At 51.7% G+C, this 27,807-nt stretch overlaps 1 protein-coding gene across 1 annotated transcript in view; it reads left to right on the top strand.

The window, feature by feature from the left end:
* The window catches only part of DIP2A (disco interacting protein 2 homolog A), a 94,443-nt gene that overhangs the window by 39,943 nt on the left and 26,693 nt on the right, over window positions 1-27,807 (top strand). The window contains exons 9-22 of the mRNA XM_082840101.1: window positions 7,444-7,535; window positions 10,927-11,037; window positions 12,230-12,353; window positions 12,699-12,808; window positions 13,148-13,250; window positions 14,608-14,672; window positions 14,894-14,987; window positions 15,948-16,067; window positions 17,373-17,487; window positions 18,857-18,996; window positions 20,981-21,117; window positions 21,583-21,663; window positions 22,111-22,238; window positions 24,656-24,770. Coding sequence (XP_082696227.1) covers window positions 7,444-7,535; window positions 10,927-11,037; window positions 12,230-12,353; window positions 12,699-12,808; window positions 13,148-13,250; window positions 14,608-14,672; window positions 14,894-14,987; window positions 15,948-16,067; window positions 17,373-17,487; window positions 18,857-18,996; window positions 20,981-21,117; window positions 21,583-21,663; window positions 22,111-22,238; window positions 24,656-24,770 — 1,535 coding nt within the window. The remainder of the gene's footprint in view (window positions 1-7,443; window positions 7,536-10,926; window positions 11,038-12,229; window positions 12,354-12,698; window positions 12,809-13,147; window positions 13,251-14,607; window positions 14,673-14,893; window positions 14,988-15,947; window positions 16,068-17,372; window positions 17,488-18,856; window positions 18,997-20,980; window positions 21,118-21,582; window positions 21,664-22,110; window positions 22,239-24,655; window positions 24,771-27,807) is intronic.

Here is a 27,807-nt window from a genome sequence, read left to right as displayed (position 1 = left end):
GCTGCGTCTTGCTCAGCGTTGTCTGAGGTTCATCCCTGTGCTGTGTGCTGCATGGTCAGTTCATGCTCGTTGATGGATGGTATCTCATTGTGAGAATGCAACGTCTGAGCTCAGCGGCAGGTGGGCATCTGGGTTGTGTCCGCTCCGGGGCTGCTGCGTGTCAGGCTGTTATGAACGTTCTCTGTGGGTCTGAGGTGGACGTGTAGGCGTTAGTGCTGCTGTAGGCGTAGGACTCGCACGTCAGCTTCAGGACGAGCTGGCGAGCTGTTTCCACCCCCCTAGCCCTGGGGGAGGAGTCCCAGCACTGGATACTGTCTGTCCCCGTTCGCCTTCCTTGAGGGAGCATCGTGGTGTCCAGTGCCTGGTGCCGAGGGTTCTTCTAATATGCTTACTGGCAGCTTGAACACCTCCTTCTATGAAGTACCCAGATCTTTGGCTCATTTTTCTGTTCGCTTGCTAATGCTTTTTATGTTTCAGATACACACCTTTTGTCCAGTACATGTTTTGCAAATATCTTCTTCCACCCTTTGCACTGCCTTTTAACACTTTTAATTGTGGCTTTAGAGGAATAAGAAGCCTTAACCTAGGCTCAGGTTAATGTAGTCTGATTTATCTGTTTTCTCCGTTGTTTGTGCTTTCTCTTCTGTGTAGGAAGTCTTTGCCAGACCCAAGGTCACAAAGGCATTCTCCTCCTCCGAGTCTTCTTCTGAAGACTCGTTCTACTTTTCACACTTGTTGTTATGATCCATCTACAGTTTAGTTTTGTGTATGGTGTGAACTTGGACTCATTTTCTCTCCTATGAATGGAATTGACCCACTATCATTTGTTGAGAAGCAGCCCTTCCCCCAGATATGGCTTTGTCATCCGTCAGGTGAAAACTGTACTTGTGGGTCTGTCCTCTTCACCATCCGCGCTTGCTGAGTTGCTGGAGCTTTACGAGTCTGTGTTGGATGTCAGTCCTCCAGCTCTGCGATTGCGCCTCAAGATTTCCTTGACTATTCTTTTTTTTTTTCTTTTTTTGCGGTACGCGGACCTCTCACTGTCGTGGCCTCTCCGTTGCGGAGCACAGGCTCCGGATGCGCAGGTTCAGCGGCCATGGCTCACGGGCCCAGCCACTTTGTGGCATGTGGGATCTTCCCGGACCGGGGCACGAACCCGTGTCCCCTGCATTGGTAGGCGGACTCTCAACCACTGTGTCACCAGGGAAGCCCTCCTTGACTATTCTTGGCCCTTTACATTTCCAAGTAAACTTATTTATTTATTTATTTATTTTTGGCTGCGTTGGGTCTTCATTGCTGCAGGCGGGCTTTCTCTAGTTGCGGTGAGCGGGGGCTACTCAGCTACTCTTTGTTGCAATGCGCAGGCTTCTCACTGCGGTGGCTTCTCTTGTTGTGGAGCACGGGCTCTAGGTGCGTGGGCTTCAGTAGTTGTGGCACATGGGCTCAGTAGTTGTGGCTCGTGGGCTCTAGAGCGCAGACTCAGTAATTTTGGTGCACAGGCTTTGTTGCTCCGTGGCATGTGGGGTCTTCCCGGACCAGGGCTCGAACCCGTGTTCCCTGCATTGGCAGGAGGATTCTTAACCACTGCACCAACCAGGGAAGCCCTCCAAGTAAACTTTAGAATCAGCTTGTCCATTTCCAGAAAAAAATCCTTCTGGGGTATTGATTGGCAGTGCACTGAACCCATTGTCCAGCTTGAGGCGAATCGGTGTTGTTGCATTTATGGGATCTTCCAGCTCATGACCCTGGAATATCCCGCCTTTGAAGGCCTACTTTAGTTTCTCTCAGTGACGTTTTACGCTTTTGAGTCCAGGAGTCTTGAGCTTCTTTCGTTAGATTTATTCCTATTGTAATGGAATGATTAAATTTTTTTCTACTCAATTGTTGCTTGTAAATAGAAATGCAATTGATCTTTTAAATGGTGACTTTGTATCTAGTGATCTTGTGAAAGTGACATATTAATTCTTTTTGGTCTATTAATGAGTAGTTTTGGACATCCTGTGCACAAGTTGAGCCCCTGTGAGCAATGACGGTGTTGTCTTGGCCTTTCTAGTTCTCACACCTTCGGTTTCTGTTCTTGTCTCACTGCACAGGCTGGAACCGCCAGTGCAGTGTGAATCCTTCTCTGTCTTAGGTGGAAAGCAATTGGTCTTGAAGTACGCTGTTTACTGTAGCTTTTTTGCTTGTTTTATGGTAGAAATTCTTTGTCATAATGAAGTTCTGTTTCTAGTTTGCTGAAAGTTTCGCACCATGGGTTGGCTTTTTCTGCTTCATCGAGCTGACCATACAGTTTCTCTGCCCTCCTCCACTAATTTGATGAATTACATTGATTAATTTTCAAATGTAAAGCAGCCCTTGCATTCCTGGATTAAATCCCACTTGGCCAAGATATATTTTCAATAAACGCCTGGATTCTAGTTGCCAGTATTCTGTTTGGGGTCTTCGCACCTGTGCTCGTTAGAGAGATGGCTCTGTAATTCTTTTTTTTTTGTTTGTTTTTGTTTTTGTTCTGCGGTACGCGGGCCTCTCACTGTTGTGGCCTCTCCCGTTGCGGAGCACAGGCTCCGGACGTGCAGGCTCAGCGGCCACGGCTCACGGGCCCAGCCGCTCCGCGGCATGTGGGACTTCCCAGACCGGGGCACGAACCCATGTCCCCTGCATCGGCAGGCGGACTCTCAACCACTGTGCCACCAGGGAAACCCTGTAATTCTTTAAGAAAGGAGCTCGCTGCGCACTCATGAGTGTGCTTTGCTGACAGCCTCCACCTGGAATTCAGCTTCCGGGTGCGGGTTACACGAGGCATTGGGACCAGGCCTGTGTTCCATTCAGCACAGACTTCCCTTGTGAGGGAGCCTGCAGGGACTGCGGCCGGACGGCGTCACCCGCATTCACTGTCCCGCACTTCCCGGGAGCCCTTCTTGTGCCTCGCTCTGCCTCAGTGCTTCCTGAAGACCCCAGCCTGTGGTCCTTCTCTCCTTGTCTTGCGTTTTAAGTCTGTATCCACTACACCCGTAAGACACCACTCACTAGTCTTGCTTTTTAAGTCAGGAGTCGTGCTGTTTTTTCTTTCCTTTGCGGAATGTTCCTTCCTGCCACTCCGCGTTTCCCACTGTAACCTCTCCTGCTGGCTGTGGGACTGCCCGCATCTTCCTTTGTGAAGGCGGACAGGCATCTGTCAGCACTCTGAAGACTTCTGTGATATCTTTTGAGGAGTGAGATGCCAGATTATCGCTCCTCTCTGGATGAGGATGTGTCTTTTTCCCTGTGATGGCTTTTTGGCTTTGGCTTGCATCTGTCTTACTGTGATGTACATATTTAGCTGTTATGTTCTTTGAAAGTTTCCTGCTTGGGGTCCACAGGGCTTCGTAGATCAATGGAATGGTATCTTTCATCAGTTTTTGGAAAATTATAGCCATAATTTCTTGATATAGTGCTTCTTCCCCATTTCTCTCTCCTATCCTCCTGGGAGTCTGATTACATTTATATTAATACCTTTTCTGAGTCCCACGTGCCTTTTTCATATTTTGCGTTCTTTTTTAAAAATTTGATAATTGATTAATTTTGGCTGTGTCGGGTCTTAGCTGCAGCATGCGGGATCTTTCATTGTGGTGCATGGGCTCTTCGTTGCAGCCCACAGGCTTCTTTCTAGTTGTGGCACCTGGGCTCTCTAGTTGTGGCATGCAGGCTCAGTAGTTGTGGCGCACGGGCTTAGTTGCCGTGCGGCATGTGGGATCTTACTTCCCCAACCAGGGATTGAACCCACGTCCCGTGAATTGCAAAACTGATTCTTAACCACTGGACCACCAGGGAAGTCCCATGGCATCCTTTTTATATATATACTTCAGTTTGGAGATTTTCTGTTTTCCTTTATTCACATTTTATAAAACTGGTGTGATCTGTGTGACCCTTTCCTCTTGTGGGGGGGTCCCCAACCACGGGTTTTGTCTTATGTGGCGACTTGGGGGCTCTGCCTGGCCTTTCAGAGGTTTCCACCCGCTGTGCATGGCCCCGAGATTCAGCAGACTCCTCTTGAAGCCCCAGTCTCCGCGCCCCAGCAGCAGCACTCCGAGGGGCGCAAGGCCATGAGATGTTCGTCTCCTGTGGGTGCCAGACGCTAAGCCCCGCCCACCCCCCCACCCCCCGCTTTTGTAAGAACAGCTGCTGAAGGTCAGCTCACCTCCCAAGGGTTTCCCAGGGGTCTTAACTCCTCTAGTTGTCTTTGCTGCTTCCGACAGATGGTTTTGCATTTTATCCAGTCTTAAGTCATTTTGGGTGCGAGTGCTGGTCTGCCACCACTGCTCCTTCCTGTGTGGAAGCAGAGTCTCCAACCTTTATGCTTTTAAGATTCATCCGTATCATTGTGTATAGTTGTAGCTCATTCATTTCTGTTGAGGAATGAATATTGAATATTTCAGAATGTATGTCTCCATTATACTGTTGATGGACTTTTGGGTCATTTCCAGTTTTAATTGTTACAGACAGTGCTACCGGGAACATTCCGGTATGTGCTACCTGGTGTGTAAGCGTGCATTTTTCTAGGGTATGTACTTAGGAGAGGAGGCGCTAGCTAGTTCTGGGATTATGACATCTTTACATTTATCAGATAATTCCAGACTTTTCCAGTTTGCACTTACCTGATCAGTGTATGAGTCCCACCTTCTCCCTGTCATTGGCAGGCTTATTAATTTTGCCTAATCTGGTGAGAATATGGTGACAGTCGTTGTGGTGCTAATTTGCCTTTTCCTGATGACTAAGTAGGTTGAGATCTTTTCCTGTTTTTGATCATTTGGGTTTTCTCTTTTGTGAAGTGTTGTTGAATCTTTTGCACATTTTTATACAGGGTTATTTGTGGGCGTTTTGTGTGTTCTGGATGCCAGTCCTTGTTGGCGGCTTACTGTGTGCCCTGGCCGCTCACGGCCCTGCAGCAGGCTTCCCTCCTCCCCTCCTGGGCTCTAGCTCTGCTGTTCTCCCACCCGCGTTTAGACTTGCCGCCCACCCGGAGGGAGTTTAGTTTGTGTGTGTGGTGTGGGCCTGGCCTCCGGGTCAGTTCTTCAGGAAAGATGGCAGTTGTCCCGTTCTTGTCCCCTTGGTGCTACCTGTGTTGTCAGTGGAGTTGTCCACACGGGGGTGGGTCTGTTTGGGGTTTTTTGTTTTATCACGTTGATTTATATTCTACCCTTAGGCCAATAGCACGCTCTTTTTTTTTTTTTTTTTTTGCGGTACGCGGGCCTCTCACTGTTGTGGCCTCTGCCGCCGCGGAGCACAGGCTCCGGATGCACAGGCTCAGTGGCCACGGCTCACGGGCCCAGCCGCTCCGCGGCATGTGGGATCTTCCCGGACTGGGGCACGAACCCGTGTCCCCTGCATCAGCAGGTGGACTCTCAACCACTGCACCACCAGGGAAGCCCTTTTTTTTTTTTAAAGATTTTTTTGTTGTGGACAGTTTTTAAAGTCTTTATTGAATTTGTTACAGTGTTGCTTCTGTTTTATGTTTTGGTTTTTTGGCCTTGAGGCATGTGGGATCTTAGCTCCCCAACCAGGGATCGAACCCACACCCCCTGCATTGGAAGGCGAAGTCTTAACCACTGGACCGCAGGAAGTCCCAGCCACACTCTCTGAATTGCTGTCGCTTTATAATAGTCTTGACGTCCATTGAGAAAGTCTTCCTGTCTTGTCTCCTTCTTCCAGAATGTCTTGGCTTCTCTCGCCCTGGTATTTCAGTGTCAGTTTGTGTCAGGTGCCACAAACACACCTATTGAGGTTTTCATTATCGTTGCCTTGAGCAGTTTGAGGAGAAATAGCACGTTTGCATTACGGTGCCTTCTAGCAAATGGACATAATAGGTTCCTCCGTTCATTCAAATCTTTTTCAACCTCAGTACTGTTTTATAAGTTTCTGGGGGGAGACTTTGCATATTTTTTGTAACACATTTTCTTAGATATTTGGCATGTTTATTTAAATCTTATTATAAATAGTATCATTAAAATTTTTATTTGCTGTTTATTGATGGCACATAGATACTAAATGCTATTTGCGTATTGCTGTTATATCTGATAGCCTTGCTGATTTCAGTTATAGGATTCATGATATGTGCAGTCACGTCTTCTGCAAATAATGACAGTTTTGTTTCTTATTGTTTTACCTTCTCTGCCGCTTTCACCCCAGTCGCACTGGCTGAGACTTTCAGTAAAAGGCAGCTGTCCTTGACTTACTCCTGCTCTCTGAGGGAAAGCTTTCAATATCTGACCATTAGTTATGATACCGCCTGTGGAATTTTTAAAGATGACTTTTAACAATCACATTAAGGAAGTTTCCTTTCATCCCAAATTTAAGAAGGATTTTTAAAATCCTGAATGGTAAATTATTTTAGTTTTTTTCACCTTTATTCTGTTAATGTGGCAAATTATGTTGATTTTCTGTTAAACCTCTTTGCGTGGTTGCAGAGAGGTCATGATGCGTTTTTCTTTTTATAAATATCTGGATTCAGTTTGGAAATCTTTACGTGTTACAGTTACAGTTATTAACATCTTGAGTTGACCTTTCTATTTAGGCAAAGGCAGCGGTGTTTTGAGTTGACTATTTTTCTCATTTATTTCTCAGGCCCCACAGTTCACTTATCTCACAACGTTGTGCCCGAGTTTAGACTATTTACAGCAAAGGGCGTGTGGTTGCCAAGGGGTGGGGAGGGTGAAGGACGGCTCTGTCTTCCTGCGTTGCTGCACCGCGCAGGGTGAGTGGGAGGGCTGCTTCCGGTTTGGGGTGGACTCAGGCGTTTCTGTCTTCCTCCCCCTCTCCCCCTGCCCTTCACTGTCCCGTGTATCATGTGCCGCGTTCCTCAGGGAAGCACCCACAGGGCTGGGCACCTTCAGGAGGGGTCCAGATGCTCCCCTCCAGCCACCCGTGGCTCTGCCAGGTTCCCTAACATCTCCCTGACTGTCTCCTCTTGAGTGGAAGCAGAGATGAAGATGGACCCACCTCATGAATTGTTGTTGTAAAGGTTAAATGACTTATATGCCACTCTTATAAGGGATATAATTGAGACACATTCAAAGACATGAAAGCGCATTCACAGTGCAATGTTGATTGAAAAAAGGGTGAAGTATGATCCCATTTCTTAAAAATTATGCATGTGTGTGTGTGTGTGTGTGTCTGTGTGTATACATATATAACAGAATGCTTTTTTCAGCTGGCTTTTCTACATTCTAAATTTTCTATAATAAAATGCTGTTTTACTTTTCTGTTAAGAAAAATAAATCTGTAAGTTGTTTTTAAGAGAAAACTTCATTGCAGCATTGTGCAAAATAATTATCAATTGGAAACTACCTGAATTTTCAGCAATAGAGTAATAATGGTATGTTAATGGGATGTTATGATTGCTACATTAAAATGTTAATTATTAGTTTCTTAAATTTTACATTGCTTAGTATTTTTATTTTATTTTAGGCAAACTTTGGAGTCGGAGTTTAAAACTAGCTTATACTCTACTTAATAAACTGACTAGTAAGAATGAACCACTACTTAAACCCGGAGACAGAGTAAGTAACCAAATGCACCTTTGTTGGAGTGAGTGAGAATGGAGACTAAAAATCTGTTTCATTGACATCAGTGTGCTCTCAGTTGTTCAGATTTACAGCATTAATACAAGGGATTTAAGTCAGCAATGAAAACATATTAAATGTGGAAAAAGTTTGTGTTGATGTAGGTAAAATGATCGTTCCTTTTATTCTCCCTTATTGCCCCTTTCCTGATTCTTAAACCTCTTTTCTCTTTGACTTCATATGTGTTGATTTTAATAAAAATATTAATGTCAGATATTAATCAGTGCTACATTTCCGAAGCTTAAGTTTTGTGAAGAAACGTTGACCTTACTTTGAAACTCTGTGTGTTTTATATTCATCTCCTTCCCTCTTCCATGTGGCCAGAACAGAACTCAGAGGAGGCTTGGGGCTCAGTTCCTCGTCCTGCACTGCCCAGCATGGTTGGCGATAGCCACAGGGGGCTGTTTAAATTAACCCAAATTAAATGAAATTAGAGTTTTAGTTCCTTAGTTGCACAAGCCCCATTTCCAGGGTTCAGTCACTGCGTGTGGCTGACAACTAACTACCATATTTGATAGCTCGGAGAAAAAATGATTCCACCATTGTGGGAAGTTCTGCTACACAGCACTGCTCTAGGCAAACTGAGCCAGACTTGGGGAACCCTGGTGTAGCGGGAGGTTCAGCATGGTGAAAGCCAGCATACTCAGCCGTAAAATCCCCAGTGAGAAAGTTTGCCTGAGGTCAGGTCACCCAGCAGGGAAGCTGTAGGTTGACAGGATGGTGTGGGGTTTCAGACTGCTCTCGAGTGCCTCAGTCTTTAATGTGGACCAGTAGCCAAGGACATTTATGGACCACGAAACTTCAACGTGAAAGAGCACAACCAAAGGGCAAAAAATGGGGAAAAAAAGAAAAGGGGAAAGTGGGGGGAGGGAGGGAGGAAGAGGAAGCAGACCTACTTGGAGGAAAGCTAGATACGGAAAACAGTTGTTTTTTTTTTTTTAATTAGTCTTAATATCCCTGGAGATCTGAGGTGAAGATATTGCTCCATAAATCAACAAGAAGATGCTAGTGGGGGAGACCGAGATGGAAAGTAGGAAGGAAAAACGGTGCAGATTAGACTTGATCAAGAAGGCCGACATCTGACTAATAGGACTTCCAGAAAGAGAAGGGGGAACAGAGAGTAGAAAGTTTTTAATGCTAATGATGATGCAAGACTATACCCCGGAGCCGGGGGCGGGGGGGGGGACCCCCACCGAGGCGCTTACCCCAGTGCTGCGTAGGGCAGGGTGCAGGAACCTTGCAGCCTCCTGGGGAAAGTGGGCTGTGCACAGAGGCCGGCAACCCCAGGGGGCCTCAGTTTCTCAGTGTGGCACTGGGGGAGACAGCTGTGCTTCGGAAGCCCAGAGGGAGTACGGTCTTCCTGGGCAGTCGACGGATGTGAGGGTGGGGCACCATTCTCAGACAGGCAGGACTCAGAAGACTGGGCTCTTTCTTGGGAAGCTCACAGAGGGAGTGCTCCCGCATACGAGTGAGTGGTCCAAACAGGAGAGCCACCAGGGTGGCCCAGGGTGACTGCGAGCTGCGGGCGAGGAGCAGCCGGACAGGACCAGAAGGGCGAGGCCCCAGGTGGGCAGGCTGGTCAGCAGCTGGTGAAACCCAGGAGCTTACCTGACTGGTTGGCTATTTAGAAATACTATTGACAGGTTTGACACACCCAGCGGGGCATTTCCGAGCAAGGTGGCCGGTGCACACAGAGGAAGGGAAGCCGGTGAAAGAGGCAGTGGCTGTCACCACCAGAGAGAAGGGGCACGCTTGGCTGTAGAAACGTAAACAGTACAGGAATGATTCCTTATGATACCTGGCGCTTTAGAACAAACCTGTTGGAACCCCTGACTTATGTTGTGCTTTAAAATGAATGATTCTAAGAATCACAAATTTCTTTCTCTTGAAGAAAGTTCTTGCAAGGACAAGGACTTCCAGATACTTCATTGACTTGCAAGTGAATCCACGTAATTGGGTTAATTATAAAGGATTGATGAAATCACAGTTAGCGATTGATTTAGTGATTGGAAATGAATGGCAAGTTCATCCTCCTGTGATAATATACTTCATATAAGTGAACAAACACAACCTTTATAACAGATTCTCTAAGGACATGTATGTTCTACCAGACATCCAGTCTCTAGGCTAAAGGTCACAGTTCTTAATCGTGGGACAAATGCTATTAACACCAACTTTCAAAGGAGATCTTTGCCGTTTTCAACAAACTTATTAGAAACTTGATTTCCAGTCCTCAAGTACAGAATTTTGATACAGATACAGCTTAAATTTTGTCTTATGAAGTACAGGGTTATTAATTATCCAAAGCCCTCGAAGGCCCTGTGTTAACGGTCCCCTCAAATACTATTCTGACTTATCATGTAGGTTTCGAGCACACTATTATTACAGTATTTGGGACTTAGAAAAACCTCATCCCATAAATAGCTTTTAACTTAACCAGACATTACAAGAAATGGAAATTGGGATGATGGGAGAAGAGAAAGATGGGGAATGAAGAGGGCTCAGTGTTTGTCTACAGTAACAGGAAATAAAACACATGTCCAAATACCTTCACACGTAAGACACAGCAGTGTGAGCATAGTATCGAAAAAGATAAGAGCAGTCGGCGGAAAGAGGGTGTAAACATGTTAAAGGTGGCTGTCTTGGGGAGCGGGGGGTGATATGGGTGTTGCTTTTCGTTAGTACTTTTCGTCATTTCGATTCTGTGTTTTAAAACGTTTTCATAAAAATAAAAATGTAAGGTAAATGTAATAGAATATGTAATTTAAACAGTGGCAGCATGGTGACCAGGTGGGAGCAGGAAGTGGGCCCCCCCTGGAGACTCTGAGAGGGCAGCTGTAGGGGTCTTGCTGAGTTCTCTGCCCACCACCCTCCTCTGTTAATGTTTTGGTCTTGAGCGAAGGTCTGTCCAAGTAAAACATTGGTGTCAGGATTTTTTCTTTTGGAAGACCTTTTGATAGACTTTGATTCCTGGTTCCCTCCTCATGTCCAGTTGTTTTTCACCTGGGCTACTTGATGGTGGGTGATGGTCCATCGCGTCCTTCCCTGAGTTGCTGCTGCCCAGATGGTCAGAGTGGACGGAGCTGGACCTAGACCCCGCGGGCAGACCCAGCTGCGCTTGCCTCTAGCCCCAGGAGTTTAACATTATTTTGTCGCATGCAAGGTAAAGACCGTAACCTAAAGACTGTGTATTAGAAGTTACATGGCTGCAGACACTTAAGGACCAAGGGTTAGCACTCAAAGTAACGTTTTCTGTCTCAGCAGCAGGCATTCAGATGACTGAATTATTCACCAGTGGATTTCATGGTTTTCCTTTGTGCTCTCGTAGGTGGCACTGGTGTTTCCTAATAGCGACCCTGTCATGTTCACTGTTGCGTTCTATGGGTGTCTCCTGGCAGAGCTGGTTCCTGTCCCCATCGAAGTGCCACTAACAAGAAAGGTAGCAAGCGCGGTGCAGGCCCCAGGTTCACGGTCTCTGAGGCTGCATCCTGAAGTCCACGCGTCCATTCGCAGGCCTTAGTCTCCTCACTCCAGGTGCCGTCTGGAGCCGGGGGACAGGCTGGCGGGTCTCAGAGAGATTAGAGCAGCTTCATCTCCAGACGCTCCTTTTATGTATCTCGCTGGTGACAAGGGCACTGGAACAGCTGTTGGTGGGGCCAGTATCACTTGCTTGAATTTCCCAACAGAAACTAACATTTTCTCCTCCAATGCATAGAAGTTGGGATTTGATGAGGTTTTGTTAAATCATTTCTCAAAATGGTGTGTTTATTGATAATAACTTTCATTTCTTGGGGATAAGTAAATCATTACAGAGATGTCTTTTAGCTCACTTCTAAGTGATAGTTTTAAACATATGACATTCTCTTGCGTTTCTGTTCACTTCCATAACAGCGAGCAGCTTTCATCGCTGACAGATGACTTCTGGCCGGGGCAGGGGGCGGGTTGCTGGTGTTCTGGGTAGCTATTACATTTTAGGTATAAATACCGGTAATCTGATTATTGAAGAATAGATCATTTTAGGAGTAGATTCCGCATGTATTTTAGAAAATCATAGTTTTCTATGGTATCCCAGTGCTCAGGCAGTTGTTCACATGAGCATTATCAGCAAGAAATATTCAAGAATCCCAAAGGTGAAGCTTGTGAATAAAAGCACTATATCCCGAAGGATAATATGTGATGAACAGATATTTGAATACCAGGATTCTTAGGGTAAAACTAGAGTTTGTAAAATTTATAAGAAAAAAATGATAAAACTCTACTGAAGGACATATTCTGTGTGGAAATAATTAAGATTGCTAAAGGTCAGGCCTGCCCATATTAATCAGTAAATTTCAAACACAAATCAAGTGTAAATTTCAATGCTGTTATGTTTGGAGTTTATTAAAACGGTATTAAATGTCATTTGCAAGAAAAAAGTTTGAGAAATTAGCCCATTACCCAGAACTTTATATGTCATGGCAGAAAATATATCTTTCAAATTTAAAAACAATTGTATTTTATTTGGATGAAAACATAGTATATACCTATAGTATATACCTACACAGGGCTGAATTGTCCTAATTTTCCACGGGCTGAGAGAAAGAGTTCTGCTCTGTGTGAGCTGAGCACCTCTGCCTTCTCTGTTTCTGCAGGACGCTGGCAGCCAGCAGGTCGGGTTTCTGCTGGGCAGCTGTGGCGTCGCCCTGGCCCTGACCACAGACGCTTGTCAGAAAGGCCTGCCCAAGGCCCAGACCGGAGAGGTGGCGGCCTTCAAAGGTGGGCCTGTGGGCGGGCAGCATGTGGCCCAGTTCTCTGCCAAACCGGGCCCTCGGGCGTCCTTTCCTGTCAGTGACAGTTACAGAGACGGAAGGGCCTTCAGGAAAAGCGAGGCCGTGTTCTAGACCTTGGGGAATCTTGCTCCTCGCCTGGGTCAGACTCTCGACCTGTGCTGTCCAGCCTGGGGGCCACTGGCCATCAGACATAAGTTCATAAAGGTTCAGTGAGGCGAGGCTCCTCAACTGTCAGCAGCTCGGGCTGCATGTTGGGCGGCGGAGGCGCCATTGCGGGGAGCAAAGACTCCTGACCCTCGCCTCTGCCGTGTCCCTGTCTGCACCCTCACAGGTTGGCCCCCCCTCACCTGGCTGGTGATAGACGGGAAGCACCTGACTAAGCCTCCCAAGGATTGGCACCCATCGGCGCAGGACGCGGGGGCCGGGACCGCCTACATCGAGGTAGCCACCTCTCCTGGCGAGGCTGAAACAGACCCCCGTGTTCAGGGCTTGTTCCCCGAGTGTAGCTGCTGCTGCTTAGATCACAGGCAACAGCTTCTGTGCTTTGCCTTCACCCCAGAAAGATGAGGTGTCTTGTGGGAACTCACTGAGATCCTCCCCTGGGGACCAGCCCGCGTGCCCTGTCGCCCTCGGTACCTGCCCAGGGTGACCCGACTTCAGCTGAGGGTGTCACCTCAAGGGCCTGGGCGTGAAGTGCGCTCCAGTTGAACCAATGGTTGGTGAAGGGGGACAGCCTCCAGAGACATCGCCTAACGAGCTTGTGCTTTTGAAATCTTTCAGTATAAAACCAGCAAAGAAGGCAGCACCGTGGGGGTCGCGGTGTCCCACGCATCCCTGCTGGCACAGTGCCAGGCTCTGACCCAGGCATGCGGCTACTCAGAAGGTGAGGGTGTGGGGCGGCTCTCCAGCCGGGCACAAGGCACCTGGACGCTGTCCGCGTAGCATCTGCTGTTTAATCCAGGTCGTGCGGCTTGCGAGCTCGGGGCCTCTGCTCTCCTGGACAGGTGGAGTTTGGACATTGGCGTTACAGAGCGTGAAACCCACTCACTACCCATTGGTCTGTGCCCAGTGAGCTGAGGGGCAGCGCATTTTGCATTTTCTTATCGGGGCACACTTTTTCGTACTGTTTTCTGTGGCTGGCTTTGGCTTAAGCTGTCACACACTCGGAGATACCAGTGGAATATTTGTGGTCAGGGCTTGTCTCTTGGCAATGTACCGGCAGCTCCCTCTTCACTGTGAAATATCAGCTATGTAACGTAGAGAACTTTACTTCTTTCCACTAAAATACTGGAATTGAACAAAACTAGGAAGTAAATTGAGTGGTATGTGTAAAATCTGAAATATCAGTGTTTAGAAGCAAGGGCTAGCTGAGGGCACCGGGCAAGACTTCGGTGGACATTTGGAAGAGGATTTTAGGTGTGTTCAAGGGCCTGCATAGTTTTTTTTTAATTCTATCAAATCAGGTCCCCCGGTTTTCTTTTTCTTCAGATCCAGTGCTAACCATACATGTATCACCTATAACTTGGGCTCTTTAGCCAACAAGGGAACGTGTGTACAGTATTCTTAGCAGAATGCAGCAGCATTTCCTGGCACAAAAACCAAACTTCCTATTCACTGTTGGGTGTTCCTCCTGTGGGTGCGCCTGGCAGCCCCAGGCTCTGTCCTCTGCCTGAGCTCTGAGCTCAGGGCTGTGCTGGAAGCGGCCCTGGGACCCCAGCTACCGCTGCGCCCTACAGCACGCTCGGCACAGCCTCTGGGAGAGAGAGTGGGCAGGAGGGAAGGAACAATCTCTGAAGGGAAGTGACACGGGGAGCCTGTGACATTTCCCGGGGCTGCAGGATGACGTGAGAAGTGGGGGTGTGCGGGCGTAGGGTTTGAGAGGTGAGAGACCTGCCACGGTCCTTCATCTCCACATCCAAGCCTGCAGCCTCTGGAGTGTATGCTGCTCCCTGTGTTTCCAGATTAGCGATCAGCAGATTCTCCGTTTTAATCCACAGTTGTATGACCTTCTACTTTTATGTTTTTCCAGTAATTTGAATAACCAAGTAACTTGATAACCAAGATTATTGATTGATTGGTGCATGGCATTTGGGAGCGCTGTGTATCTTTCCTAAAACTCTTATATGTTGATGATGTAATCATCTCAGGGTTTCTCTGAAAATGCACATGACTTGTGAGGAGGGTCACTCCCCACAAGTCATGGTTAAACACGTGGTTTAACCATCTTTGTCCTCTTTCAGCTGAAACATTAACAAATGTGCTGGATTTCAAAAGGGATGCCGGCCTGTGGCATGGAGTGTTAACAGTGAGTGCTGTGTCTAAACGACCTGACTGTTAGAGGGAGGGTTGCTAACGTTTCACGTCCGTGGGTGACACCAAACCCTATCATAGCTGATGGATAATGCTTAGTCGTGTTGGTGTGAACGGTGTCTCTGGACTGAGCTGTCCTGTGAGCAGAGCTCTGATGCTCTCTGTGCCTTTCCTGGCGGGGCTCGTGCCCAGCCCCGACCGCTCGTCTCTTTGCAGAGTGTCATGAACAGGATGCACGTGGTCAGCATCCCATACGCGCTGATGAAGGCGAACCCACTCTCCTGGATTCAGAAAGTGTGTGCGTATAAAGGTAACGGAAATAGCACCATCTCTCCATTCATCCTTCATTAGAGAAGTCTCTTTGAATTCATCTTTGGCGATTAAGAAAAAATAAAGCAGCATGCAGAACCGCAGGCGTGTGTGGGCCGGGGCCAGGCTCCCCTACAGCTGTGGTGGGTCTGAGTTGCCAGTGCTGGGGAGCTGGGGGGTCGTGGAGGACAGCTCTTCTCTGCAAGGGCCGTAGACTCCTAACTTTATTCTCTCACAGAAATGCTCCTAATTCTTAGTTCTTGAGGTGGTTTTGATTTGAAGATAGGGCTCTTCAAGCTACCAGTAGCAAAGCTGTGTACTCAAAGCGGCTTATGACCCAGAGTGAGGGGGCTGCCCGTGGGGCCCAGCCTGCCCTGCTGTCCACCTGTGGTCAGTCGGTGCTTCCCCAGCACGGCCACACCTGCGTGGTCTGAGCGTCCCTCTGGCTCTGCTTCGGCGGAGCTCCGGGGCACCTTTAGTCACCCCTGAGGGGGACTCGGGCTTTCTTCGCACTGACTTGTCCCGGGTGGCCGTGTGCTTGCCGACTGCACCGATGATGGTGCCAGTTACCGATGTGGACGTGGGCTGTGCTCTGTGGCGTGTTGGGCGCTGTCTCTGTTTACCCTGTCTAATGGAGGAGAACCAAAGTCTGGTGGGGCGTTTGGCGGGTGCCTCTGCTGGTGAGAGCAGGGCCGGGAATGAGGCCCAGCCCGTCTGTTCACATCGGGGGCCTCCCCGGGGCCCCCAGCACAGGGCAGGCCCAGCCTCATGGCTGTGGAAGGGGCAGCTCGAGAGGGAGGGGCCAGTGTGGGGAGAGCAGAGAGGCTCCAAGAGAGAATCAGTTGCGAACGAGCGAGTTGATTTCTAGGTACGCTGGGCGGGGAGGCCGGGCGGCAGGGAGCACGCGGCCTGCTCTGTGTGCACGTGCCCCTGACGCAGGCGCGTCCCCGCCCCCCTGCAGCCCGGGCCGCGCTGGTGAAGTCCCGCGACATGCACTGGTCGCTCTTGGCGCAGCGAGGTCAGAGGGACGTCAGCCTCAGCTCCCTGCGCCTGCTGGTCGTGGCCGACGGTGCGAACCCGTGTGAGTACCGCCTGCCCACCCCCGCCCCCGCGGGCCAGCCGCCGGGGCTCAGGGCTGAGCCGGAACGTGTTGGGTGCCCCGTGGACATGGGTGCGTCTCCTGCTCTGTGACTCGGGGTCTCGTGGTGACTCACGGGTGCGTCTCAGACGTGTTTGTCAGGCCTCTCCGTTTAAAGTGGTTTTGACACAGTGGACGGGAGGTCCATGCCTGAGCGGGTCTGACCAGAGTGTAGATACAGCCAGAGCCCGGTTCAGGCTCCCAGCCTGTGGCCTGTGCCCCACTGCACTGGCGTGGCCGCTGCGCGTTCCCGGCCGCCCCGTGTCCTCCTGGGGAGTTTTTTCACTGCTTTAACACCTGTGTATCACTGTTCGTGCACTGAATCCGCCCTGGACCAGAGGCTGCCTTTCATCTAATACCCTGTCCAGCTGTGGCCCCGACACTCGGGAGGGCACCCTACATTCTAGCACCCCAAAGCCTCTCGTTCCCTCCACCCACCCCGAACCCCGAGGGCCCCGCCGTCCTGCCTCCAAAGCACCAGGAGCTGCCGGCTTCTCCGAGCCTCCACTGCGGTGCACCCGTCGAGCCACCAGGAGCCCGTCCCAGGGCTGCTGCCCCCCAGACCCCAGATCCCACCACTCCGAGTGCCCGTCACTTCCCTGTAGCTCCGAGCCCTCTGGACGGTCTTCTGTGTCCTCTGCTGGACACAAGGACCCATGACCAGGTCCCCTCCTTCCCTGGAGCCTCGCTGTGCAGAGAGAGGGTGCAGGTCATGGTGCAGCCCCGGGGCCCCAGTGGGTGCAGGGCTGTGCTGACTCAGGCCCTGAGCGGGCAGCACCCTGCCTCCTAGGAGCTGAGTTTTCGTGGCCCGGTGACACTGGCGGAGAAGCAGGGACAGAGAGCTAGGCTGTGCCCACAGGAGAGGCACAGCAGGGCCGCCTGGCAGAGGCTGCAGCTCCAAGGCACGCCCAGGAGAGGGCGCGCACGTGGCCGGGGCCTCAAGCGGTGGAAGGTTCGGCTGCGGCTCCATTAGTGCCCTGGGTCACCTCCCCCTTGGCAGAGCTGCCAGGAGGCGGGTGAGGCCGTGGGTTAGACCTCAGAGACAACGCGGGGCTGAGAGTTGGCTGCTTGTTTGCTGGTGATTTGAGAACGCGCCCTGTTTTTCATGGAAAGAGCCCCACCCCCTCCCCATGAGACTTTGACTGTGAGGTGAAGGGGTGCAGCCTCCAGGCCCGGCGCCGGGCGTCCCCCACACCGCGTGCCCGTCGGCCTTGCACTCAGCTCTTGCGTCCACTCTGTCTCACGCAGGGTCCATATCCTCCTGTGACGCGTTCCTCAACGTCTTCCAGGCCAGAGGGCTGAGGCCGGAGGTGATCTGTCCCTGCGCCAGTTCCCCGGAGGCGCTCACGGTGGCCATCCGCAGGTAGACCATACTGTAGACGCTTAGTTCTTCCTCGTTCAGCCGAACTACCTGTGGTAGCAGATTTGGTTGATCTGTTCCTGAGCAGGAGAAATCGAGAGCAGCGACTGGCCCTCGGCCCATTTCCCAGGTGTGTTGGTGCTATAATGGGGCAGCCCCAGGTGCCACATCCAGCAGCCTGTGTTGGCCGCACGTCCCACACCGGCCTGGTTTGTGGCGCGAGTTCGATAGCGGCTCCCTGGGTCGCCATCTCTGGATTCTTGCAGCACGCGGGCTGGTTTTCCCGGGTGTTCCTCCGATCAGGAAGGCCTTGTGTCCCGCAGTAAACACTGCAGCCAGGACTCGCCCCTATTCTGGGGCAGGGTGGCCGGTGGCCAGTGCACATCAGCTGTGGACGGGGGTCTGTGCCTGTGGGACCCTTGACCTCCCAGTGGTGCCCCCAGCCCCTCCGCCCCCAGGCTGCATTGTCTCTGGGCTCATCCATGTCGCTCCGCGGGCCTCTGCAGGTGTGCCCCTCGGCTCCCCTTCCTGCCCACGTCGTCCACGCTGCCCTGAGCGCCATCCTCGGGTAGAGGGCAGCGTCCTTGCAGCTGAGGGTGACTTAGTGTTAATTTTCCACCCTCAACTCAAATTAGCCTCAGCTGTGGTCTTGTGTTACGTCTGTGTATTTATAAATAGTGGTGTAAGTGATGGTAAAATTTTAGTAATAATTAGCATTGAAAACAACGTCTTTATTCTTTACAGACCATAAGGTGCTCTTCGTTCCTTTGTTCTATGGTGATTTCTTGTGCTCAGCAGAGTAGTGTTTTCCCGCTGGAGAAGATATGACATTTGTTTCTCAGCATCCTGGTTCCTGCTGCTGCGAAACTAATCAGGCCCAAACTTGGCGTCACAAACAGCAGCAGTCACTTTCCTCCCTCTCCTGCTTCCCACGGTCAGGAGTTGGGAAGGGCTGCTCAGGGCAGTTCTGCCGGTAGTTTGATGGTCTCGGGCTGGCACGGGCTGGGGAGTGGCCGGCGCTTCGTTGTTCCTGCGTGCGGTCCCAGACTCCTTCCCCTGGCTTTGGTGCTCGCAGGCTTGCTCCCAGGAGGCGTGTCGCTCTGCTCACGTGCTGCTCGGGGCTCCGGGGGATGTCCCAGGACGTCCTGGTGGAAGCGTCCTTGCGGCCCACAGGGCCCCCCTGCAGAGGAGTGCGTGGGGTGGGGCGTCGTGCAGACCTGTGGAGATACATGCTGCCCCCCAAGGTCCTGCAGCCAACGTCCCCACAGCCGGCGCAGACGGGCACCTGGCTGCTCATCGTCCTGTCGGCAGGGGGCCGTGGTCCTACGCCCACGGGCTCTTCCCCTTGTCAGTTAATCAGTTTTGTTTCCAGGCCGCCTGACCTGGGGGGCCCTCCTCCAAGAAGAGCTGTGCTGTCGATGAGCTGCCTCAGTCACGGGGTGATCAGACTGGACGCGGAAGAGAAGCTTTCGGTCCTGACGGTTCAGGACGTCGGTCAGGTGATGCCTGGAGGTGAGGTCACAGCTGGGGATGGTCTTGTCCTGCGGCCGGGTGGCAGCAAAGGCTCTGGAGCACGTGAGCACCAGAGGGCTTCAGGTGATTCCCCATGTGAATTGGGATTTTAATTAGTAAGATATTTTTTGCTTTTTGCCTCCCTTTGTATCAAGTTAAAGTTGTGCTGAAATACGAGGTGTGTCTATGGCCTGTGAACCGGACTCTGGTTCCCCACCGTTGGGGAAGTAGTGCCAGAGCTCGGGTTCTGGGTGCTCACTGCGCACCAGGCAGTCGTCACGCCTCTCTCAAGGCCAGGCGTCAATCTCAGACCCCTGGACGTCTGCAGGTAACCCGGTGATGAGACTGTCTCTACATCCTGACAAGGGCCTGTTAGGGGAGCAGCGTGGCCCTGAAGGTTCCCAGGGATCCCTGTGCTCCCAGAAAGGCCCCGGGCCCAGATGACGCATGCGTCGCGGGGTGTCTGTGCCGCCGTGGCAGCCGGCGAGCGCAGGAAGGTGACGGCGCTGTGCCCCGAAGCTCCCCCGCAGGCGCGAGCACACGCGGGACCCTGCGCAGGGTCATGGGGGAGAGTTGAGAGCAGAGCCGGGCCCGGGAGGCCCTGTGGCACTGAGATGGGGAGCGCCCCTCACCGCAGTGACCCCGTGGCTGCTCCAGCTCCCCTCCTCCCCGTGCTGGCCCTCTTGGGCTCCGGGCAGCTGCCAACCCACCTGGGCACCTTCGGAGAGCGGCCCCATCTCTGCGCCAGTCGCCCCGTCTGCTACTTTCCAGGGTACAGGGCCTGCGTGGGCGGGGCGTGAGCCGCCCACGCTCGGGGACAGGCTGGGAACCAGTGGGAGGGCCACGGGCCGCGGTCTGGGCCTGTGCGTGTGCCAGAGGTCGGACACGTAGAACAAGGCGGGACGTGTTTTTTCCTTGCATAAGTCTACCAAAAATAAGGACTCAGCGGTTCTGTAGAGCCAGGAACTCCAGCATAAACATTTTATGAGGGGTAAAGAGCAGGGTCTTTCTGATTTTTAGTTGTTATGTGGCGAGCACAGTAATTCTTTAAAAGATGGTGAAATATTGTAATAGGTGATTCTTTTGATTGAAAGTATAAGGACTCTCGTTTTATTCTTAAACTTGGACCAGGTTCTGTGTGTGTGCACACACTCCCTCAGGCACGTGTGTGCTCCCTCAGGGGTGTGTGTGGTGTGTGTGTGCACGTGCTCCCTCGGGTGTGTGTGTGTATGTGCACATGCTCCCTTGGGGCGTGTATGTGTGCACGTGCTCCCCTGGGTGTGTGTGTGTGTGTGCGTGTGCGTGCACACGCTCCCTCGGGTGTGTGTGTGTCTGTTGCCAGGATTGTTGCAGGTCTGTCAGTGAGGACCTGGGGGGTCTTGTTTTCGGCGGATGCGCAGCCTTCTCTGTGCCAGCCCCAGGGTTGTGTTAGCACGGCTCACCGGGGTTGTCCCTTTTGGTCTGGTTGTGGCGTGGGCAGGGTCTCTGTTGCATTAGAATGCAGGCGAGTGCGTGGATCTGGGGGGAAACGCACACGCAGCAGCGCCACCCTCCGCTGCCTGCCCTCCTGAGGCTCTGGGCCACAGGCGGCCGCATCGGCGGGCATGCTGCTTGGTGAAGACAGAAGGGGGTCATGGGGCCGCGGGAGGGGCCCACGCTCGGGGGGGGGGGGTCATCAGGCCTGGTGTGGGAGCCAGCCCGAAAGGCAAAGGTGTGAGCGGGTGGCACCGCCCATCTCCTGCGGGTTCAGGAGGGCGGTGCCGGGGGGGACGACAGAGCCCGCGTGACTGGGAGCATTTCTGTCACCTTCAGGCACCGCGTGTGGAACACGCAGGCTTGTGGCCAGAGGGGTGTGAGTGTCCAAGCCTGGAGCACACGAACTGTTCGTGTCCACCCTGCAGAGGCCAAGCCCGCGGGTCTCTGGGGATGGCCCATCTCAGTGTCCTCTTTGTTCGTGCCCTTGAGGGTGGTTTTCTCTCTTTAGCTGACGTGTGTGTTGTGAAGGTGGAGGGGACCCCTTACCTCTGTAAAACCGATGAAGTTGGAGAAATCTGCGTCAACTCCAGCGCGGCAGCGACAGCATACTATGGGCTGCTTGGGATCACAAAGAACATCTTTGAGGTCCGTGCCTGGTCCCTACTTTGTGCAGAGGTCGAGTCCGCAGCTGCGGAGGGGTGGGAGGGGACAGTGCGGCTCTCGGCAGTGCCCGCTCTGTCAGGCCAGCCCTGCGTGGGCACCTCGTGGCCCTGACGGATCCAGGTTGGCCCAGGGAAGCTGGCCTCTGGGCTGGAGCCGTGGGGTCGTCAGGAAAGTCCAGCGAGTGCCCCCCAGACCCCGGGCCGCGACGGGACAGGCCGGGAGGGGGAGCACGGGCTGTGGAGGCCAGGAGCCTGAAGGGGGTCTCACCAAACGGCAGGGACTCTGGCCCTGGTGGGAGCCCCTTCCCCTCCAGGGAGACGCGGTGATGCCCGTCTGAGGAGCCACGCCCGGCACGGGCAGCGCATGCCTGGTCCTCTCTCTCACCTGCCTGCCGCTCGCTTGATCCCTGTGGACCACGCCTGACCTTGTCCTCCCCACTCTGTGCAGACTGTCCCAGTCACGGCAGGGGGCGTGCCCGTCTCCGACAGACCCTTCACCAGGACGGGGCTGCTGGGCTTCATCGGGCCTGTGAGTATGTCCCACTGGCAGCCCTGGGCCTGCAGATGGGCTCAGAGCTGGGGAGCGGTGCTGCTCTGCGTCCCCTGTGCACAGGACCCCCCCCAACAGAGTCCCGGCCTCCAGAACGTCACTGGGGCCAAGCTGGGGAGCCCTGTCTGTAGCGCAGGAGCATCAAGTCCTTAACAGACTTCACCCTCAGCTGCATTCCCATCTCTGACCTTTCCGGTGCTGATGCCTGCCCTGGGTGCTCCCTTGCCCCGCCCCGAAAGCCTGCCAGGCTTAGGGCCTCTTCACCCCTGGTGGCCCCTGCCTGGGTCTCCCTGTCACCGTGGGCAGGGGGCCCGCTGGCCCTGTCTGTGAGTTACTTGGTCTCCGAGCTGTCGGGTCTCTGTAGCAGGGCCTGAGCCACAGGGCCTGCCCACGTGTCCGGGGCCCGACCAGCGTCCTTGCCTTCAGGATAACCTGGTCTTCGTCGTGGGCAAGCTGGACGGGCTGATGGTGGTGGGGGTCCGCAGACACAACGCGGATGACATCGTGGCCACCGCACTGGCCGTGGAGCCCATGAAGTTTGTCTACAGAGGCAGGTGATGCGCTGTGGGTCCCCTTGCCGTGCCTTTAGGTTCCTTCTCTAGCTAACCTTCGAGAGGTCTCCTGCAGTGGAAGGAAAGCCTGGTGATTTGAATACACAAAACCTAAAAATTCCTGTTCATCAGAGGAACTTCACAAAGAACAGGATGACATTTGCAGCGAGGATGCCAGAGTTGGAGTCCTCACCGCACACAGAGCTCATGGTTCCTTAGAGGGTGAGATCCAGACCTCGACCTGGGCACGGAGCACAGTGCGCGTGAGGGCGAGGGCACCTGGACAGCTGCCGGAGAGCCTCGGGAGTGCGGGCTGGAGCGGAGGGCACCCTTTTGCCTGAAATCACCCGAGGCCGTTGTCTCCTGGAATAGAGTCAGTTCGCCTTCTCTGAATGTGTTAGGCAGTCACTTTACAGATTCTCATGTCCATAGAGCACGTAAGGGGGCCCCTGGCCCGGGCCCCGGGCGGCTGGGGCGGGGAGGGGGCACCCTGTCCAGCTTGTCCAGCTCTGAGCTCTCTTTGTCCTGGAGGAGGCAGCCCCTTCTCCTAGTTGGTCCACTCAGCCACTGCATTTCTTCACTGTATTCTTCTCAAGGTAGTGCTTTCGTTACTCAAGCTAAGGTGCCTATAAGCCAGGCTGGAGCCGTCCTTTGAATATACCTTAAAGAAACGATCAGGGAATTCTGCCAGTGGTAGGTGAGCATGGTCTGCCGGCCCTTCTCCGGGTCAGGATGACGGCCGCGAATAAGCACTCGGGAGAAACCAGCAGGGCGGGCAGGCCTGGTGGGTGCGTGCAGCCTGGAGCCGGGGCGCACAGGACTCACAGCAGAAACCGGAGACACCGTCAGTGCAAGTGTCCACCGAGCGGACTCCGGGGTAGCCCACGCCTGCTCCTGGGTGCGTTAGGGAGCCTCGCGTGGCCACCGACACCTGATGGCACCTGGAGGTGAAGCCGGCCCAGCGACTAGCGGGGGTGCAGGGTGGTCGCACCGGCGGATGGAGAGGTGGCCTACCTGCGTCCACCAGGGAGGAGCTGTGCACTGGACGCAGTCACAGCGTCCCGACAGGACAGTGTTTAGCAGATGGAGTAAATGTAGGGCAGAGGCAGCTGTAGAGTGAGCTGATAAGCTGAAAAGCCAGATAAAGAAATTTCTCCAGAAGTCAAGAAATAGGAAGTTTAAAAGAAAAATTAAGAGGGAAGCGGAGCAAGAAGGGCTGGCATCCTGAGAGCAGACTCGGTGGGGGATGCGTGTCTGGACCCTGAGGAAGGGGGCCCGTGGGGTGGGCCTCCAGCCAGCATGCGTCAGACTCCCCGGCAGAGGGGCTGGAGCCAGAGGATGACAGTGCAGTAACGTTTTAAGTTTTTCAGAGGAACTTTTTTTTTTTTTTGCCATACGTGGGCCTCTCACCGTTGTGGCCTCCTCTCCTGTTGTGGAGCACAGGCTCCAGACACGCAGGCTCAGCGGCCATGGCTCACGGGCCCAGCCGCTCTTCAGCATGTGGGATCTTCCCGGACCGGGGCACGAGCCCGTGTCCCCTGCATTGGCAGGCGGACTCTCAACCACTGCGCCACCAGGGAAGCCCCAGAGGAACTTTTAACCTAGATTTTATATTCATCCCAAGATGTCACTTAATTGTGCAGTTGCAGTAAAAGTATTCTTGGGTACGTAAGGTTCAGAAGTTTTGTCACAAAAAGACCATGTTTGTGAAAACACTTTTGGGTGAGGTACTAAGAGAAACAAGATGTGTGAAAGTAAGGAAATGTTAATACTGGGTAAAGTTTGTTTCATTAAAGAGAGTGGGTGCACGTGTGCGTGTGTGTGTGCCTGTGCGTAGCGGCCAAAGGAGCAAGCCTGAGAAGGTAGGTCAGTGAGGGCCCAGAGCTAGCTTGGCAGCCATGCCAGCAGGATGGGCGTGATGGGGAGACAGATGCTTGTCTCATAAAGAAAAAGAGAATCCACTCAAAGTCCAAAGGAAGAAAAAGGCAGCACAGAGAAAAGGAGAACATGTCGAACTTCTTCGATCAGACGTGAGACAGAAGACCACTGCCGTCAGCCACAGACAGGAGCAGAGTGATGGGTGATGCAAGATTTCACCTGGACGAAGAAACAGATAATTAACAGAACTTCTCAACAGAGGCTTCTGCATAAAGAAGTACATCACATAGATTAACATTGCAATTAAGGAAAACGTTCTTTACAACGTGTGCCTGGTTGTTTGCTGTGCACTGAAGTGCTCTCTGTTTTGTGAATCGAAACTTATTTCATCCACATTGGAGGAGGTTCGTGGCTGCTTCCCTTTAAATTCTGTTGGACAACGTCTCCCTCCAGCCCTGCTGCGGCTTCCGTCTGGGCAGGACGGGGCGTCCGCGTCCCGGCCCCCCTTGCCGGGCTGTCATCTCTGTCCCTTCCTCCCCCAGGATCGCGGTGTTCTCTGTGACAGTGCTGCACGATGACCGGATCGTGCTGGTGGCAGAGCAGCGGCCCGACGCCTCAGAGGAGGACAGCTTCCAGTGGATGAGCCGTGTGCTACAGGTGGGTGCGTGTGGGCACACAGTGGGCACTGGCTGAGCGTGGGCTGACCCTCGAGGTGAGGGGCGGCCCCGCGGAGCTGCCATCCACCGGGGTGAGAGATGTAAACTTGCACGCATCGGTGTTTCCACTGCTGTGCTTTGAGAATTTCAAACATGTAGCAAGGTGGAAGCATAGCCCAGTGAACCCTTCGCGCCTGGGCTGGGGCTCCGCGTGCTTCCCACCTCGTGACACCCGTTTGACACGCACGTGCCCTTGGCCTCACCCGCGTGCTGCGCACTGTCCTCCCCTACACGTCCACGTTTACATCCTTAAATAATGAACTAGATTCAACAAGTTCTTTTGCGGGGAAGGGAGTAAACTTTGCCTTCAGTAAAGAGCACAAACCAAGTGTCCACTCAGCTTTACTGAATGTAACTTCCATGTAGAAGGAGCCCATTTTCAAGTGTCCAGGTTGATGAGTTTTGACAAATGTACACACCCAGGTAACCACAGGTAAGAGCGCTCCCGTCTAACAGGGAACCGCTGGCTGCTTTGTGTCGCCGGGGATGAGCCCTGCCCCCTCCCTGGACGTCCGTGCAGACGAATCTCAGTGTGGGCTCCTGGTCTGGCATTCTTTCCCTTGGCATCACGTTTGTGTGGTTCCTCGTGGTGTGTGGATCAGTGGCTCATTCCTTTTTATTGTCAAGTTGTGTTCTTTTGCTTATCCGTTCACACCTTGGTGGACGTTGGGTTGTTAATTTTTGGCTATTGTGAATAAGGCTACTGTGGACAATAGTGTACAAATCTTTGGGTGAATTTCAGTCCTGGCGGCTTTTCAGGGAAGCCCTCTGGTGTCCCGACAGCTCCGGTTGGTTTTGTGGCGTGTGCTCGGCCCCAGCCACCTAAGAAAGGACACTTGTACAGAGCAGACAAAGTCCAGCGTCAGGGAGGCCAGGGAGCTCTGAGCTTCAGAGGATCGGTTTTTCTACTAATATTTACAACGTTTATTTTTAATGAAAATGTTTTGTTATGGAATATTTCTGATATACGAAACATACAAAGGAGAGTGTAACAACCCCTGTGTGTCCATCGCTGCTTCAGCAATGACCGACAGTCAAGGCCCCAGCCGTGCCCCGCCCATCCTCCCCGCTTCTCCCTCGGGAGTGCGTGGAAGCAAATCCCGGACTCACAGATTTTACCTGTAAATTTGAGTATTTCTTTCTTTAAAAAAGAAGTACCAGTATCACATCTTAAAAATTAACAGTAAACTTTTTATTCAGGTATAACTGACATGTAACACTATTAGTCTCAGGTGTGCCACACAATGATTTGATTTTGTACATATAGTGAAAGAGTCACTAGTCTAGTTAATGTCCCTCAACACACAGAGTTACAGAGTTTTTTTCTCGTGGTGAGCACTTTTAAGATCTACTCTCTTCGCAACTTTGAAACACACAGCACAGCATTATTAACTACAGTCCCATGCTGTACATGGCATCCCCAGTACTTATCACCTTATAACTGGAAGTTTCTCCCTTTTGATGCCTTCACCCATTTCTCCCACCCCCCCAACCCCTCACCTCTGGCAACCACCAATCTGTTCTCTATGTCTATGAGCTCATCTTTTTGTTTTTGTTTTTAGATTCTACATGTAAGAGATCATATGTTTTTGTCTTTCTTCATCTAATTTATCTCACTTAGCATAATACTATGAAGGTCCATCTATGTTGTTGCAAATGGCAAGATTTCATTCTTTTTTATGGCTGAGTAATATTCCTGTGTGTGTGTGTGTGTGTGTGTGTGTGTGTGTGTGTGTGTGTACCACAGTTTCTTTATCCATTCGTCCGTTGATGGATGCTTAGGTATGTTGGCTATTGTAAATAATACTACAATGAACAGAGGGGTGCATATATGTTTTTTAAGTTAGCATTTTGGTATTTTTTTATTCACTTATTTATTTGTTTTTGGCTGCATTGGGTCTTCGTTGCTGCATGCAGGCTTTCTCTAGTTGCAGTGAACAGGGGCTACTCTTTGTTGCGGTGTGTGGGCTTCTCATTGCGGTGGCTTCTCTGGTTGCAGAGCATGGGCTCTAGGCACATGGGCTTCAGTAGTTGTGGCTCTCGGGCTCTAGAGCGCAGGCTCAGTAGTTGTGGCACATGGGCTTAGTTGCTCCGTGGCCTGTGGGGTCTTCCCGGATCAGGGCTCGAACCTGTGCCCCTGCATTGGCAGGCGGATTCTTAACCACTGCGCCACCAGGGATGTCCAGCATTTTTGGTTTTTTTCCAATAAATACCCAGAAGTGGAATTGGTGGATCATATAGTAGTTCCATTTTTAGTTTTTTGAGGAAACCCCATACTGTTCTCCATAACGGCAGCACCAGTTTACTTTCCCACCAGCAGTGCACGAGGGCTGCCTTTTCCCCACATCCTCGCCAACACTTGTTGTTTCTTGTCCTTTTGATAATAGCCATTCCAACAGGTGTGAGGTGATATCTCATTGTGGTTTTGATTTGCATTTTCCTGATGATTAGTGATGTTTAGCATCTTTTTATATACCTGTTGGCCATTTATATGTCTTCTTTGGAAAAATGTCTATTCAGGTCCTCTGCCCATTTTTTAATTGCATTATTTGATTTTTGTTTTTGTTTTATTTTGCTGTTGATTTGTATGAGTTTCTTACATATTTTGGATCTTAACCCTTATCAGATATATTATTTGCAAGTATTTTCTCCCATTCAGTAGTTCCTTTCGTTTTGTTGATGGTTTCCTTTGCTGTGTAGAAACCTTTTAGTTTGATGTAGTCCCACTTGTTTATTTTTGCTCTTGTTGCTTTCACTTTTGGTGTCAAATCCAAAAAAATCATCACCAAGACTGATGTCAAGGAGTTTACCATAGCCTATGTTTTATTCTAGGAGTTTTACAGTTTCAGGTCTTACATTCAAGTCTTTAATCTATTTTGAATTAGTTTTGTGTGTGGTGTCCAGTTTTCCCGACACCATTCATTGAGGGGGCTCTCTTTCCCTGTTGTTTGTTCTTGTCTCCTTTGTTGTAAGTTAAC

This window comes from Leucopleurus acutus (assembly GCF_964270905.1).
Source record: "Leucopleurus acutus genome assembly, chromosome: 5".
Taxonomy (NCBI): domain Eukaryota; kingdom Metazoa; phylum Chordata; class Mammalia; order Artiodactyla; family Delphinidae; genus Leucopleurus; species Leucopleurus acutus.
Note: the sequence above shows the minus strand (reverse complement) of the source record. Positions and strands in the feature narration are given on the sequence as shown.